At 40.7% G+C, this 17811-nt stretch overlaps 1 protein-coding gene across 2 annotated transcripts in view; it reads left to right on the top strand.

Moving 5' to 3' along the window:
• The first annotated feature begins 3222 nt into the window (after positions 1 to 3222).
• Pgm2 (phosphoglucomutase 2) overlaps positions 3223 to 17811 on the top strand; it is a 30997-nt gene continuing 16408 nt past the window's right edge. Inside the window, exons 1-7 of one of the 2 annotated variants that reach the window (XM_015482020.2) lie at positions 3260 to 3396; positions 5221 to 5410; positions 6848 to 7015; positions 11203 to 11309; positions 12539 to 12623; positions 14564 to 14647; positions 14775 to 14968. In XM_015482020.2, the coding sequence (XP_015337506.1) occupies positions 6896 to 7015; positions 11203 to 11309; positions 12539 to 12623; positions 14564 to 14647; positions 14775 to 14968 (590 nt within the window). In that variant the 5' untranslated portion in view covers positions 3260 to 3396; positions 5221 to 5410; positions 6848 to 6895. Of the gene's footprint in view, positions 3397 to 5220; positions 5411 to 6847; positions 7016 to 11202; positions 11310 to 12538; positions 12624 to 14563; positions 14648 to 14774; positions 14969 to 17811 lie in introns of both variants that reach the window. The other variant, XM_048784319.1, reaches the window with a different exon arrangement.

The following is a 17811-nucleotide window of genomic DNA, read 5'->3' on the forward strand; positions in this document are numbered from 1 at the left end:
TGGTACCAATAAATAAATTAATTAATTAAATAAAAGATGTCGAAACATCTCCTTGCTACCTGACTCTACACAACTTTTGACCCCTAGCAGAGACTCAGCTGCAACCACTCCATTTATCACGGAGGGACTCATACGCATGCTGAGGCCTGGGACTGCTCATTTTTAGACACCTGACCCCACCCCCACCATGGGAGAAGGTGGGAATCTGAGAGCACTCTGGCAAGTAAATTGTAAGTAGTCCCTGCCTGGTCTTTGTGCCCTACAATTTCTGCCCCAGTGTAACTGAGAAGAACATTGGTCAGGTGCAGAGAAAGCAGAAAGCCCAAGTGGAGCAGACTGCAGAGTGATGGATGGGGAAGCCAAGACTGTCCATTTGCTATAGTTTGAATGTGCTCCCCCAAAGTTCATGTGTTGGAAACATAATTGTCAGAGTAATTTTGATCCTGAACTTGCAAGACTCTGGAACTATGAGTTAAATAGACATCTTTCTAAATTACCTAGCCTCTGGGACTCAGTTATAGCAACAGAAACTGGACTAAGAAAGCCTCTTCTTTTCTTCTTCTCTGTGCAAGGGAATGACCACACTTGCCAGGCTGCCTCCCAGACTTTAACCACATCCTCCTTCTTGTCTCTACTCAAGCCGCAAATGCTCAGAGAAACTTCCTGACCAGGGCAGCCTCTGTCAACCTGGGATCTCCTTGCTTCCTTTCCTGAAATTTTATCAGTTGATTATTATGAATTAACTTCTGACTATATGATTAATATGCCTTTTACATTACACTTAAATGATATTACAGATCCTGGATATATATATATTTTTTTTCTTTTTACAGTTTAAGTCGAATAAACAGGAAATGCACTATTCATAAAACTGCAGCTCAGTAAATTACTACACATGAACACACCACTGGGACCTTCACCCAGCTCAAAAAATAGAACAAGTCCAGAATCCGAGAGAGCAGTCTTTCTCTTTGGCTATAGGAAACCTCTCTTGATGGCCATAGACTGCATTTGCCCCCTTTTTCGATTTTAATCTTTTAAAACTTTTAAAAATTGTCATACAACTTAATTCAGTGACATTTACCTTTATAGTGCACAGTTCTGAGTTTTGATCAACCCATGGAGTTGTGCAACCACTACCTCAATCAAACTGCAACATCTCCACCACCCCCAAAATGTCTTTGTGCCCTCTATAGTCAACTTCATCCCCACTCCCAGCTTCTGAAAACCACTGATTTGTTTTCTGACCTTATAATTTCACCTATTCCAGAATTTCATATAAGTTAAATGATTAAAAAATTTTTTGGTGGGGGGTGGAAAGGTAGGGAGGATGGTTTTGTTTCCTCCACTTAACATAATGTTTATGAGATTCATCCATGATGTTGTGTATAACTATATAATTGCTATATAATTGCTGTATAACTATATAATTCAGCCTCCTGAATTACCGTAATTTATTTGTACAACTTGGTATGAATATACCACCATGTATTTATCCATACTATTGTTGGTGGATATTTGGGTTGTGTCTAGGTTGGGGCTTTTATAATTAATGCTGCCAGGAATAGTCTTGCACATGCTTTTTCATGCTGAGATACTGCATCTTTCAGGCTTAGTGATCCTATCATCAGGAAGAGGTACTCCTATGTTGGTTTCTAGAGCTTCATTTTACCTTACACACCTAAAGTGACACCTGACCTGGAATTCAGCTGTGAGGTGGGTGTTGAGTTTCTTTTTTCTTTTTCCTGTGTGGATTTCCAGGTCATCTAGCACTATGAACTGAAGACAGTCCTTTCCCATGCTCTGCAGTGCTGCCTCTGAAATAAACTGCACATGCACAGGTAGCCTCATTTCTGGACCCTCCATTCTGTTCCACCAGTCTACTTTTCTTAACACTTTAATTTTGTTCGTTTTCAAGATTTTTTCTACGCTTTGGTTTCTTTTTCTTTCCCTTTCCTATCTTTTCTTTTTTCCCCTATCTTTTCTTTCTCTTCTCCTTTTTCCTTCTTCCTTTTTTTTTTTTTTTTTTTTGGTATTAGGGATTGAATCCAGGGTGCTTTTCCACTGAGCTACATCCCCAGTCCAGTCCCTTTTATTGATTAATTTATTTTTATTTTGAGACAGTCTTGTTGAGTTGCTGAGGCTGGCCTCTAACTTGTGATTCTCTTGTGTCAGCCTCCTGAATTACTGGAATTACAAGCATATGCCACCCCACCCAGTCATCTGTTCTCAACCTTTTGAATTCCTGTTACAGAGCAAGAGCCCCACTGCAGAGCTGAGGCAACCACAGTGGTCAGTTACTGGTTCTTATAATGACACCTAAAAGATTTCAGACATGTAGCTCAGAGTAGCAGGCATAAATTTATTAGACAGTCTAGGAAAAGGAGAAAAGGGGACACTCTCAAGGGAAAGAGTGGGTCCTCTCGGAAGGAAAAGGACAGTGTGCACCTTCTGCCCTCCAGTTTTCTTGGGGCTCACAGATAAGTTTCCAGGGGGTGCTGCCCAGGTCCACCTCTTGGCTTCTGACAGCAGCATTGTCTTAGATTTCCAAGTTCCCAGGTGTGTGATTTTATCCCATGGAGATTGTACTATTATAATGATGTGCTAAAGATCTAAGGCAACTCTTAGGCCTCCTCTGACCCATTTTGATTGGAAATTGGAGATTCTATGGTTAGGGGGCTTTGCCTAGCTCCCTGACTTCTGGAATCTGGTCTGTGTAAAGATCACAAAACCTCTCCTCTTCAGAGTAACTGTACTTATGGGCAGGGAGGAGAATTGGGGCCTGCATTTCTCTTGCAAACAACGGATTGTTTGCTGAAGAATGCAACAAAGAATTTTTTAAAAGAAAGCATGCTGGGGGTCAGCACAGTCGCCCTGGTTAATAGAATTATCCCCTTACCCTCATGTTCCCACTGTTCACGTCTGTCTTACTTATTGTTTCTATATGATTTTTAGGCTCCTATCAGGGTGTACTCATCCACGTGCCTGGCGCACAGGAGGAACTCAACCTATAGCTACCGCACGAATGCAGGTCTCGGGAGCTCTCAGAGATGATGGCAAAAAAGTTTTCACGCGCCAGCTGCTACCATAGACCCCCACTCCCAAGCCCCGGAGCCGCATCTGCCAACCGCAAGACAAGAAGCTGCATGCAGCAAGCTGTGCGTCACTTTCCTCCAGCTGTGCGGCTGGCTGCTCCGCGGTGTCCCCGCCCTCTCCCCGCCCTCCGGCCCCGCCCTCTCTCCGCCTCGCCCCTCCGGAAGGGTCGTCCGGCCTCTTGCAGTCAGCAGTGGCCGCCCAGGAACCTTGGTGGCGACTACACCGGCATTAGGAGGCAGCGGTATAGGCATGGACGCCCGGCTGGAGCAGGAGGCCGCCCAGTGGCTGCGTTTGGACAAGGTGAGAGGCGAGAGGGACTGAGGGCGCCGGAGGGGGTGCTGGTTCCTCCCTAGGCGCGGCGCCGCGTTTCCTGCAGCGAGCGCGAGTGCCCAGCTTCCTTCCTTCCCTCCCCTGCCAGCCCACGCCCCGCCGGTCCCAGGAAAGATACGGATACGGCGGCCACCAAGCCTCCCCGGTTCCTGCTGGCATGTGGCAGCATTCAGATTAGTCCGGTAAAGGTTGTCCCCAAACCAGGCCAGCCATCTGGCCAGCCTGGACTGCAGGATGAGCCCGGGAGGTCCGAATGCCACAGGACGTTGAGAAGCGCACGCCTTCTGTCACTCACACCCGCTCATCCTCTGCAGTGGGCTGTGCAGCCCCAGGGATCCAAAATAGTCCCTCCTATTCCTTTCGACTCTGGGATCTTTGCAGAGTAATGTTCCGATCCGCCTTTCCTTGGGGCTTTCTTACAAACAGGGCCCTCCCGAGTGGACCTGGCTGGCTCAGGAGTTTCCAGACAAGGACCCCTTTGGACATAGCGTCACTTTTTCTGTTTACTCTCTTAGAACCGAGAGTGGGACCCAGCTCTGGACAGCACTTCCTCTTTCCTACTTCAGTCTGTCTTTTGTTATCTGTTCCTTCAGGGTGCTGTTGTTTGCCCAGAACATTTCTCTGCTTTCTTCTGCTGAGCTTGTATCTTCTATTATAAAAGCTGTTTGGGGTCTGGGGCCTTACATTTTTGCTTCTGTTATGTAACTTACATAGAAAGGCTTCCCTAACTCCTAAGAGTAACTTATTTCTAATACTAACTCTAAACTGCCAGTTCTTTTCCATAGTGCTTCCTGCAATTGGAAGCAGCAACAACTAAACAAACAAACAAAAACAAAATAAAAAACACTTGTAGATTTATTTATTTCAGTATCTATGTCCAGGGCTGACTTCAGTGGGTGGTGACACTGTGCACTTGGACAGGATGTGATCCCAGAAGAGCCTGTTCTTAATGTCATGTTCTGCTGTTTTGTCTTCAGATTCTTAATTGTTGAACAGTTTCATTTTTAGTTGTTGAATCATTTTCATTTTGCGCTAGGTTCCTGAAAATTATTTAGCCAGTGCTGGCTGCTCTCACTTCCTGGTTTTAGTGCCTGAACAGAGCCTGGCACATAGTAGATGCCTGACATATTTGTTGAATGAATGAATCCAGGAGACTGCAATCCAGTGAGAGGGGCCCTGTCTTTTTCTTTACTTGCCATTCTCTGGCTCCTGTGTATGAGAAGTCAGCAAATCCCATTTCCAGGATGCTATTTACAACTCCTTATAGGAACTTTTCTTTTCTGGAAAAAATAACTTTTTGATTCTTAAGGGAAGGAAAATGTTTCCATTTCTGATAACTTAGTAACTGCAGTATATAGCATTCTTTTAAAGTCAGAATTTGTCATTCATTTTTCCATAAAACTTTCCCTTTGAGGAAAAATAAAATATAATTTCTACAAAATGATGCATCCTGACAGAGATGGTAGCCTTGCTGGGTAGAAGTGAAAGGGATGTTGTCTTTTTATTTATTTATTTTTTAATTTTCACCCGTCCTTGATGCTCTTTTCCTCTCTGTTTCTTCTTTGACTTGACTCAGGCACCTCACCAGCCCATTCATGGAACTCCCACCAGCAAAAAGCATTGCAGCTGCTGGTCTGATACCATGCAAGGCTGGGGAAGCAGCCTCTGCATTTCCCTTGTACCTTCATCCCTGTCCTTTTCCTGGATATTAGTTTTGGTCACTCCCAGCGCTGATTCTCATCTCTGCTGCCCTCTGACTTTTCATTATCTCTCTGTCTGCTTTGTTTCTCTCAGGCTACTGGGTCCTTTATAGATATCCAAGGCCAATTAAGGTTAACCACATCTACACTATGAATGAGAGAATCACTGGATATTGATGTGACTGTGAAGTCTAGGTTTTCTCATCCACTCAACAGATATTTATTGAGCCTCTTTTATGTACCAGTTCTGAGCCCTTCCTTGGGGGCACCTGACAATTTGATGGGTAAGATAATAGTATGTATGGCTTTTAATCAAAAAAGGGGGGTTGTACGCAATTTCTGTTGAATCTGGAACAGTCTGGAAAGATGGGCATAATTCCAGGAAGTCAAGGTTTTATTGCAATAGCATTTCAAAGTGTATGTGGTCACATCTTGCCTAAGTGCTCATCTAAATGGGTAATAACTATAAAATAGAAGTGAAGTGCTATCTCTATATTTCCCGAAACTCTTAATTTAAAAGTCTGATGGGAAATTAATGTGATTGTCATTATTTTTGTCCAGTCTTAACATTTTCTACAACTGTTGTACAAAGAAATAGGGCAATGTATAATGAACTTAAGTTATTCATGGTAGTATCTGTTTGAAGCAATTAATGTAATAGAAAAGGAGTTAGGTTAATGCCCATAATATACTTTAAGCAAGAAACTCAATTTCTGTACTATAAAACACTATGCAAGGTCGGGGGGGGTGGTTGTAGCTCAGTGGTAGAGCACTTGCCTAGCATGTTTGAGGCGCTAAGTTTGATCCCCAGCACCACATAAAAATAAATAAATAAAATAAAGGTATTGTGTTCATCTACAACTAAAAATAATAAAAAAAATTTAAAAAACACTTGAAAGTCTTCCATCTCTTGCTTACTTCTAGAAGTTATTACAAGATTCAAATTTAATCAGTTATAGGAACACCTTGTACAACTTATAAAGCACTGTAGAATATTTGGTTTTGATTTATATTGTGTACTCTATCACTCCTTGGGAAAATTTGAGGACATTATGGAAGAAAATGAACATTTAGTTATATAAGTGCCAAGTGGAGAAAGACATTTTTCATTAATTTAATTCAAAACCTTAAAAAATTTGTCAGGGAAGTTCTATATTGTTCGAAGGTTAAAGATAGGGAACCTGAGAATTTAAGAAGCTAGATAACCTACCCAAGCACATGGAGTTGGTAAGTGATGTGTCTGGAATCCCACTCTGGGTCTTCCATTTCTCTAAAAATGCTTGCCCTGATAAAGAAAATAATGCTTTGTAAACACCAAACCAACTTTCTATTTCAGACTTCGAAATCATCAAAAAATTGGAAAGCCTATATGTATGTATTTTTTCCCCAGAGATTAAAATGGTTGTGGTTTCTTTTTGTTGTTGTTGTTCTTTTTTGTACTGGGGATGGAACCAGGGGCACTTTACCACTGAGCTACATCCCCAGCCCTTTTTATTTTTCATTTTGAGAAAAGGTGTCACTAAGTTGCTGAGGCTGGCTTTGAACTTGTGATCGACCTGCCTCAGCCTCCTGAGTTGTGGGATTTTAGGTGTATACCATCATGCCCAACTGGATTTTTGTTCTTTTTTTGGTTTTTGTTGTTTTGGGGACTTTTTTTTATTGCAGGCTTTTCATTCTTATTCATCTGGATGTATCTTTTATATATATTTCTTTTTTTGCAGAATCCTTTAACTTTGGAGTCAGTGAAACAGCTAATTGCAGAAGGTAATATGGAAGAACTTCAGAAATGTTTTGGGGCCCGAATGGAGTTTGGGACAGCTGGCCTTCGAGCTCCCATGGGAGCAGGGATTTCTCATATGAATGATTTGACCATAATTCAGACTACACAGGTACCACGTTTTTATAATTCCTAGTTACTCTTTTTGTGGGGGAGGGGGATACCAGGGATTGAACTCAGGGGCACTTGACCACTAAGCCACACCCCCAGCCCTATTTTGTGTTTTATTTAGAGACAGGGTCTCACTGAGTTGCTTAGTGCCTCGCTTTTGCTGAGGCTGGCTTTGAACTCGTGATCCTCCTGTCTCAGCCTCCCACGCTGCTGGGATTACAGGCTTGTGCCACTGCACCTGAGTAATTCCTAGTTACTCTTAATGTATCCCCTGGCTCCTTTTGTATTTGACAGACCCAATTTGTTTTACTTGTGGACATGTTTGTGGACTTAGCTAGTGCAAGGAGTCAGCACCATTTACTTTATCAAGTAAGGCTTGTGCAGTTGGTCAAAGCAATTTGTTTTAAAACTCATTTTGCCTTTCATCTATCCATCCATCCATTCACTTAACAGATTTATTGAGTGTACCTACTATGTTCCAAACATTGAGGATGTATTAATGACTAAAACAGATTCCCTCATGGTGATTCTGTTGCAGTACAAGACCACCTACTAAGCTGACTTTCAAGGTCTTATTTTTACCATGGTTAAATAGATGCTAGTGATGAAAAGGTCCTGCTAGAGTTATCAAGAGCCTATTTTATTTAGTTTTAACTTGTATTAAATTGAATGAAATTTTCACTGGTTGAATTTATTACTGAATTCCCTTACCTCGATTTGTGATGTTCATTGTCAAAGTTAAAACCCAACTTTTAGGAATAGAAATGAGGAATGTGACAAAACAGAAGAGCTGCCACTGAGAACTGGGAGAAGGGTTGTTGAGAGAAATGAAGTAGAACAGCTTATTCCATTTCTTCAACTCCTTAGATTTGTTAAGAATGAACATTCCACCTAGCACCAGAAGAAAATAAAATAAATTAAGAAACATTACCTTAATTCTGGGAAAGCCAAGGCTAGAAAAATTGCCTAATGTTGATAACATGTGCCTTACATATATAGCTCTGTGTAAAAGGCAGAGTCGGGCATATTCTGGTGAAATCCCAACGAGGAAAATTTATCTACGGGATAAGCCTTGGGAACCCTGGCCACAAACTTACTAAGCTACAGGCCTCTCTGTGATGTTTTTGGAGCGAAGGCTTAGGAGGTGGTATGCATGGGAATCCTTTTCCAGTGTAGGTATGGCCCCTGAATGAGATCACTTTTTGTTTCAGTTACTAAGGCTGTAGAATAAATCACCCAAAATACAGCGGTTTAAAATAACCACCACATTTATCTTGCCCACAGATCTCCAGTTTGGGGAGAGCTCCATGTAGACAGCTCTTCTCTGCTCCTCTTGGCATCATCTGAGCCAGTTTGGGAGTATGGAATAAATTGTGGTATTCTTCACTCACATAACTGAAGCTATTGCTGGTGTAGACTGGGATCACCAGGGCTGGACACCTACATGTAAAAGCCATATTGACTTTAATGACTAAGTTTGAAAGCCACACAGAATTACTTTCACCATATCCCATTTGTTAAAAGGAAGGCTGCTCATACTTAAGGAGAGGGAATATAGAAACCTACTTCTCATTGGAAGAAGGTCAATGTCAGATCATGGGCTGGGATATATTGCCATGATTGGTTGCACCTGCTATTGTGGACATGTTTGTGGACATTGTTAGGAGATCTCAGGATTCTCAATGAACCAAAAGCTTTTTCTCCACTATCCATTATATCTAGTTTTCAAGAATGAGTAAATGCATCCCCAAGTAAGTCTTAGAACTTATCTCACCTCCCTTTCCCCTCGAAGAATTAGTTTTTTCTGAGGATAGATCCTGTTTATAGTTAAGAGTCCTATAAAATCAAGATGAATAGATATTTTAAAGGTCATCTGATTCAGCCATTCGCCTCTTGGAACACTCTTTGCAAACTTACCACTCCAAAGTGATCTTCTAGCCATGTGGGAATACTTACAACAGGAGGTGAGGACGACAGGGTTAAGAAAGTTTTATGAGAGCAGCAGGAACATCTTTAACTTCAGGAGTAGTTCTAACCTCGGAGGAAAGAAAATTCCCAGAACAGTCCCCACAGCCTTCCACCCCAGCTGTAAGGAGCATTCCCCAGGGAGAATGTGGATGTACAGCCATATTGGTTCCTTATCCCAGTTCTGTCTTTCATTATGGTGTTGGCACTCTTTGGTTGTGGAGTCCCATCCACATGTTCCTCTAAAATTTGCCTGGTTTGATATATGTGAGTCAAGAACATTTCAAAATCACAGGGCAGAGGCTGGAGGAAAGTTTCTGTGTTACTTGCCTCATTGATAGAAGTTATCGTTTCTTTTGGACAGTTAATTTGTGCCTCTTTTATGCTGCTTGTGATCCTTGAGCTTAAATTAATTAATCTAGCTATGACTTATCAGAGATGGAGAACACACTGCCCTCTGAAATAGCCCAGTCTATCTCTGGAACATTCCCATTAAGAGAAGGTTTCAAGGCGGGGCGTGGTGGCACATGCCTGTAATCCCAGCAGCTGAAAAGGCTGAGTCAGGAGGATCAAGAGTTCAAAACCAGCCTCAGCAACTTAGAGAGGCCCTAAGCAATTCAGTGAGACCCTGTCTCTAAATAAAATATTCCAAAAAAGGACAGGGGAATGTAGCTAAGTGGTTAAGCACCCCTGTGTTCAATCCCTGGTGCCCCCCCCCCCAAAAAGGGTGTCATTATTTTGAACCAAAATCTTTCTGTAGCTTGTAAGTATTGATCATAATTCTACTTTTTTTAAAGTCAGAAAAACAAGTTTCCTTCTTGTGTTTTATAACAACTTTTCAATTCTGAAAACCTTCCTCATCCCCAGTGACTCATTTGTCTAGAATAAACATCCATTTCTCTTGGCCATTCCCTCAAATTCTCGTGCTCAGTAGGCCCAGAGATTTTTAGAGAATTTGGAGGTATGAGGATATGGAATAAGGCTGCATGCTTTTTTGCCCGCTTAACCACTGAGGAACAATACGGGGTTGACTAGGAAAAGTGACAGGTGCTATTGCTCTTTAAGCTGTAGAGTATTAGGAGTCTACATGCCTTCTAGGGGCCCATAAAACCAATACCCATGTATCCTAATTTTCTTGAATCACTGAACCTTAGAAGATGTGCCTAATGCAGTATGTCTGTCAGGGGAAACTAAAGGAATCCTACATTGATACTGCTTTAGCAATAGACTGTGAAGTATCTCCTTAACCGAAATAAGAATTATACTTGTATACAAGACTTTCTCTAATTAAAGTGAAGTAAGTAATATGAACCATCATTATTACAAAACCAGAGATCTCTTTGCTCTATAATAATATCCAGTAAATTGCATCTTGAATTCCAAGTTCACTGTTTTTTCAATCTTCTGTATTTGAGAGTAATGTAATATCACTCTATCACTGGGGTGCAGGAGTCGTGTACACTATCAGGTCTGGGTAGGTGGTGAGAGCCCCAAACGACACAATTTTTATTTGTTCTAATTGTTTATGCCCTATATTTGGACCAATTATGGCCTCCTTTAGACTTTGGAAAATAATATCCCAAATAAACAAAACTGATTTTGATCACTTCATTTTCAAAGAGGAAGGAATACAGGCTTTGCAGGAAAATAAGAATTAGAACTATGCTCTTAGTGACACATACTTGGTGTTGGATTCTCCACATTTTGCATTCATTCTTATGACAACCCTGTGTGGTAGGAACTGTTACTCCTGTTTTACAGAAGAGGAACTGAGGTGTCGAGATGTTATAAAACTTGTCAGTTGCTCATTGGTGGCAGAGTGAAGTACAAATCCAGGTTCTGGCTCCAGGCATGTGCTTTAACCCCCTCATTGAACCACCTCTCACCAGACCTCGGGACAAAATCAGGCTGTCTTACTTACATGCCTGAAACTGGGCAAGTCACTGTGCCTCTCTGAACTACCATTTTTCTATCTATGAAATGCAGTTTCTTGGCAGAATTGATTTGGGGTTAGAGATAATAGGTACTAAGTACCTGACACAGTGACTGGTACACATAGATAATAAATAAAGCTATTGATTTCCAGTTGTTCACCTAATTTTTTTTCTCCCTCTGCTAGAATATTCTCCTATAAAAGTAAAAAAAATGTAATTTGGTGCTAACTTTTCTATATCATATGTATGAAAAGGATGTGTTAAAACACATGCTCTTTTGTGTCTTGAGGGATTTTGTAGATACCTGGAAGAGCAGTTCAGTGACCTGAAGCAGAGGGGTGTTGTCATCAGCTTTGACGCCCGAGCTCATCCATCCAGTGGAGGGAGCAGCAGAAGGTACTGTGACATTTTTTAGGAAATAGTCTTTTGATAGTTTACTTTACAGTTTTATTTTTATTTAACATTTCAGTAGCTTGACTTTAAATACATTCATTAGCTACATTGCTTAACGATAAAAGTGTTGAGTAAACTTTCTTTGCAACTTTTAAAAATTCTGGCTCCAGATTTGGGTTAAGAAAATAAACGACTTTGACAAGTTAGAAAGTAATACATATCTAAGGGGAAGAAAAATTTTCAAGTGGCAATATTATTTCTCCCTCTTGCTTGCTTGCTTTTATTATATTTTTTTTCCATTGTTCACAAGCCTCATGGTCCCCTTCCCATTCTTGAACACCTGTCTCAGGCTGCATTTTTGAAACATTCCCTAATCTGTGGGACTCTCTTCTGTAGCTGTAGTGAATAATGATGATAGTAGTGATGATAGGAATAGCAGTCATCATTTCAAGTGCTGGTTGTGCACCAGGCTTTCATGTATTTACTCTTTGAATCCTCACAACAACCTGGAAGGTACTTATGAGATCTCTTGGTCTCCTTGGGGGATTGGTCCCAAGACCCCTTCAGATACCAGAACCTGTGGATGTTCTATAAAATGATGGAGTATTTGCATATACTTAAGTACCACCTCCCATATACGTTAAATGAACTCTCCATTACTACAGTACCTAATCAATGTCAATGCTGTGTAAGTAGTAGTTATACTGCATCATCTGGGGAATAATAACAAGAATGAAAGTGTGCAGGTGTTCAGTACAAACACAGCCATGCTAGGCCTCATCACGTAGCCCTTGTAAGCAACATCATGACATTTTCAATTCACAGTCATTGAAATCTTCCCTCCATGTGACAACTGAAAATGTCTCCATTTCAGATGTCCTGTGGCGGGTGGAATTACTATTCCTCGGTAGGTGTTTGTGGAATCCTTAATGAAGCAGAATCAAAAGAACAGGGCAGCAGGGACCCTGACAGCTGTTGCTTTTAAGTTGACACATGCTCAGATGCTGAGTGACCATTGGGCGTGGGGCACATTGCCTGGCCGTTCTTGGCTTTAGTCTCATTTCTGTAAAACAGTGGAATGGAATGAGATGACTTGTAAGGCTTTACTACTCCATGCCATTTTCCTTGCTCCTTCTGCTGTGTGCAGCCTAAAGAAGGGTTCCAAATTCATTTACTTCACCCACGGCCCTGATGACCGAATTTCCTTTTCTTCCTCATCCCTGTGTTTCTAGGTTTGCGCGACTTGCTGCAACCACCTTTATCAGCCAGGGGATTCCTGTGCACCTCTTTTCTGATATAACCCCAACGCCCTTTGTGGTAAGCACCATTTCCTTTTCTAATTTCCTGTCACAGGATCCGGGATAGGATTTGGCTGAATTTTAGTCTTCAGTGCTTTTGGGATTCAGGTATTTCAGTGACGGAATTGCACCTCTTCTTTTATCAGGCCACCTATTTTATCTCCAGGAAAGTTTACCCAAATCCTAATAATCTTCTAGTATTCAACACTGGATTCATCAGAGTTGATTTTTTTTTAGGTGTGATTTTCCTTTTGTTTGCATTCTAATAATATTTTAGTAAGTAAGCAAAATGGTTTTTGTTGGTCTGGTTTTTAATTTGGTGTAGATCTTTTTCCCCACTATCATAATAAGGAAACTTTTTGGGTCTTGAATTTGAATTCACTTCAAACCCTGTCTTATTTTTTTTATTTTAAATTTGTTTATTTTTTTCTAATTTGTTGTACATGACAGGAGAATGTCAAACCCTGACTTATCATGAATATTTTTGACAAGATGGTGTACAAATGAAATACTAGTCCCGTGTAGATTTGAATGGAATCCTTAATGAAGCAGAATCTAAAGAACAGGGCACCAGGGACTGGGAGAGCTGTTGCTTTTAAGTAGACAGAACTATAAGAGCTGAGCCAGATGCTGAGAGTATTTTCTTAGAACTCGTGGTTGGATGCAGTTTCTTGCATCAGGTAGAAATGTGAGTGTGTTCGTGCAGAAGTAAGTCTGCTCATTTGTGTTTGCTGGCTCCAGGACACTGACAGATAGCTGCACCTCCTGGGTTGTAAATAACCCACCCAGCAGACACTCGCATATTTCACATCCAGATGTTGTTCACGTTTTGTTGTTTGATGGGAAAATTATACTTCATTAAACATCCTAATTATCTTCTGTAGCAAGTGTTAGTAACTATTATTTTTGTATCAGGCATAAAATAAATGAGTGTCTCCTGTTCGTTTCCCTGATTATGGAGTAGTTCTGACCTTTTCTTCATACCAGGACATCTGAGGGATGTGACATAACTTCTGAGAGCAGACAAATGCAGTGACTCTTGTTGGGAAGGTGGAGGGGGACAGATGATTCGAATCTCAGCTTGCCTGTGGGTAGTCCATCTCATTTGCAGCCATAGGGGGTATAATACAACCCCTCTCCTTTATTTTGGAAGTAGTCTTGTAAAGAAGGAACAGCATTGAAATAGAAGGGAGGGATGTTTAACCCTGGGGTGAGAGAGAAATGAGCAGCCTGTAAGGGCACTGTCCGTTTCCTCAGCCTCTCCCTTAAAAGCAAATGAGAAAGAGGAGGAGAAGGAAATCACTTGAGGGAATAAATTGAATATTTGAACTTATGTCCTGAGCAGAAGCTTTAGAAGAATATGGAATGAGCTTTAGGTGATCTTTTTTTGGGGAGGTAAGGAGTACTGGGGATTGACCCCAGGGCACTCAACCACTGAGATGCATCCCCAGATCACCCCCGCCCCCGCACTTTTAAAAATATTTTATTGAGAGACAGGGTCTTGCTAAGTTGCTTAGGGCCTCTGTAATTTGCTGAGGCTGGCTTTGAACTTGTGATCCTCCTGCCTCAACCTCCCAAGCCACTGGTATTACAGGTGTGCACCACCGTGCCTAGCCTAGACCATCTTTTCTTAGAAGAGTTTTCTAGCTCTACCAAATAGAAGGTGGAAAGAGAAGGCAGATCCTAGGAAAGTACTTAACTTTCTTTTTAGTACACACATCCTGGGATTTTGGGCAGCCAGTTAGTTCCTAAGCTATCTAGTTCCAAGCCAGTTAGTTCTAGTTGGAAGGGGGGGACTTGCATACACTGTTTGGGTATAGAACAAAAATATCTAGTGACACATTCTGATACTTACATTTATTAAATGGGGACTAAATTGGCACAAGTAATATATAATATGCATTTCAAGTCTGTTGAATTTTTTATTAAAAACTGTTCTCGTCTCCTGTTCTCTTATAGCCCTACACAGTATCACATTTGAAGCTTTGTGCTGGAATCATGATCACTGCCTCCCACAATCCAAAGCAGGATAATGGCTATAAGGTGGGTTTTTCTCTCCCCTCATTGTCCTTTATCAGAATCCTGAACCCACGCTGTTCTGGCACTGAGGTGATGGCTCCTCTGTCGGCATTAACCCTCACCCTCCCGAATACATTCCCGGCTTCTCTAGGTTTATTGGGACAACGGAGCCCAGATCATCGCTCCTCACGATAAAGGGATTTCTCAAGCTATTGAAGAAAACCTCGAGCCCTGGCCTCAAGCTTGGGATGACTCCTTAATTGATGACAGTCCCCTCCTTCACAACCCCAGTGCCTCCATCAATACCAGCTACTTTGAAGACCTTAAAAAATACTGTTTTCACAGGTAAGTGGATTGTGTCTTCACTGACCTTAAGAGAGTTAAGTCAATGCAATTCAGCAAATTCTATCAATTTCCACTAAGTTGTTCTCTTGAGTTGCTGCATAACCTATAGCTGTATCCTGTGGGTCAGGGGTTGTCAACTTTTATTAAACGGACAGACAGTAAATACTCTCAGGCTGTGCAGGACACCCAGACTCTCTCAGCTACTCCATATCACTGAGGGAGGAAGCACGCTGCAGACGTCCTTTCAGGGAAGCAGTGCAAATGTGACTGTGTTCCCAAACACTTACAAAATGAGGTGGCCAGCCACCCACAGGCCATAGTCTATTGAGCTGTGACGTAGGTGTGATGTACATGTACATGCATGTGTACAAATATATGTGTGTATACACATATATATACAAACAAATAGGTACAGTGAACTTTAGACACAGGGTCAGGACATAGACTAACACAAGAAGGTGCCCACAGCAAACTGGGTGGTAAAAGTCACAGAACAAGCTATACATACACTATATTGTGTTTATGATTTTGAAATACCCATGTTTGCATTCATATATACACAGAAATTTTCTCTAAATATATATATATATATATATATATATATATATATATATATATATATGTATACACACACACACATATTTGAAAACTTGCAAAAGAGTTTCACAAAGGAAATACTGACATTTTTATTATCCTTAGAGAAATTTTCTGTGCATAGGCAAGCATATACACATGTATTTCAAAATTATAAATAGCAATATAGTATGTGCTTAGCTTGTTCTGTAACTTTTGCCACCCAGTTAGTTTGCTGTGGGCATCTTTTTGTGTTAGTCCCAGTCTATCCTGACCCTTTGTTCTCAAGGTCATTGCACCCATTCATTTAGCCCTGTAACACAAACTCAATCATTTTAGTTGCTAAGCAATGTAGCTGGGTGGCAGTGTTCTCCTTCATTAGTGTGTTGTAAGTCCCAGTACTCCTGATTCTCCCTCAGCAAGAAATCACTGCTTTAAGAAGCTTTAATCTCTAATATTATACTTTTTGGACATCTGGGTGTGGTGGCTGCAGTGCAGGATGTGGCCCCCCAATCCCATCTGAGGGGAGCAGCCAGACAGTAGAAAGTCACCCTCAGCTGTGACATGTGGGTCCAAGTTGCCAATCATAGCAATATTTTTCTCCCTGAGGGAAAACTGTCAATTTCTAACTTTTGAGGACCATTGTTTCCCTGGTGAATAACCAAGCAAAAGGCATCTGTGAACCTTACCTCTGACCCGCTGATGCAACTTCACAGAGTTTACAGTGTTTTGTTACTCCAGGTAGCATGAAGTGAACCTCGGTGCACATTGCTTGTGTGTGTGTGTGTGTGTGTGTGTGTGTATCCGTGTATCCATCAAATATCTTTCTGAGGCCAGCCTGGGCAACTCAGTGAGACTTCATCTCAAAATAAAATTTATAAAGTTCTGGTAGTAAATCCAGTATCCCCCCCCCCAACACACACACACACACACACACACACACAAAATTGTACATGCATTACAAAGTTGATAGTTAACAAATAGCCCTTCAAAAATGTGGTAGCAGTTGACAATTCCACCAACAGTATGTTAAAAGTATATGACCCCATAAAATCTCTTTTTTCTTGATTTGCTAGTTGGGAATGATATCACTTGTATTTGCATTCTTTTATGAATAAACTATTTATTTATTAATCTATATTTTTCTGTGTATTTGTTAATATTTTGTACTTGGAAAGCTGTTTTGTTTATAAAGAAAGCTAGTTTTCTGTTGTTATTTTCGGAATTTTTTTTTCCTTTTTTTTTGTGGTGCTGGGGATCATCCCAGGGCCTCGCACGTTATCTACCACCGAGACACATTTTCAGCTCTGGAATTTTCTATTGAAATTTTTTGTTGAACTTTAAAAATATTTTTTGTGAATATTATATCTATCTTATAATATAAAGTTTCTGAGTTTTATGTCATACTTTGAGAAAAAGACTTTCTCCACACCAACATTATAAGAGAATCTCCTTGTTTTTTCCTATAATTTTTGAGTTTACATTTTATAATATTGAGTCTTTGAGTCATTGGTAATTTTTAATTTTGTATGGGATATGAAATAGAAAAGTAGCTGTGGTTTTGGTTTTTATTTTTGTTTTCTGAAAGGTTTGCAGTTATACAAGCCGTAAATTGAAAAATGCATCTTTTTTGGATGGATTGGAAATGTCAATTCTAGGAATCATTTTCCGATATTAATTGAATGCTTGTTATCTACAGATAATTGTTGTAGTTCCTTCACTTACAATCTCATTTTAAATCTCCCAGCAAAGTGTAAAAGTAGATTCTGGTGTTTTGCAGGGTTATAGATGAAAGAGCTGAGACACAGATGGGTTAAGCAATACTCAGCATTCACACAGCTTAGAAGTGGCAAAACTCCAGGATTTAATTCAGAGTCTCACTCCAGAGCACGTTAACCACTAAACCCTACTGCTTCTCATATGTACACTTTTCCCAGTTGAAACTTAATTAGCTTCTATACTCTTTGTTATGTTCTTCTTTTTTTTTTAAGTTGTCAATGGAATTTTATTTTATTTATTGATACGTGGTGCTGAGAAACAAACCCAGTGCTTCACACATGCTAGGCAAGTGCTATGCCACTGAGCCACACCCCTATCCCTGTTCTGTTCTTTTTATCTGCCCTTTATATCTAGTGCCAAACTGTTTAATTACTATAGCTTTGTAATGTACTTTAATATCCAAAAGTTTTTTTCAGCTTTGTCCTCCCTGATCTTTGCATACTTCTTTTTCCAGATGCATTTTTTAGGTATATGCTTATGTTAAACCACCG

Source organism: Marmota marmota, unplaced genomic scaffold (genome assembly GCF_001458135.2).
Source record: "Marmota marmota marmota unplaced genomic scaffold, marMar, whole genome shotgun sequence".
NCBI lineage: Eukaryota > Metazoa > Chordata > Mammalia > Rodentia > Sciuridae > Marmota > Marmota marmota.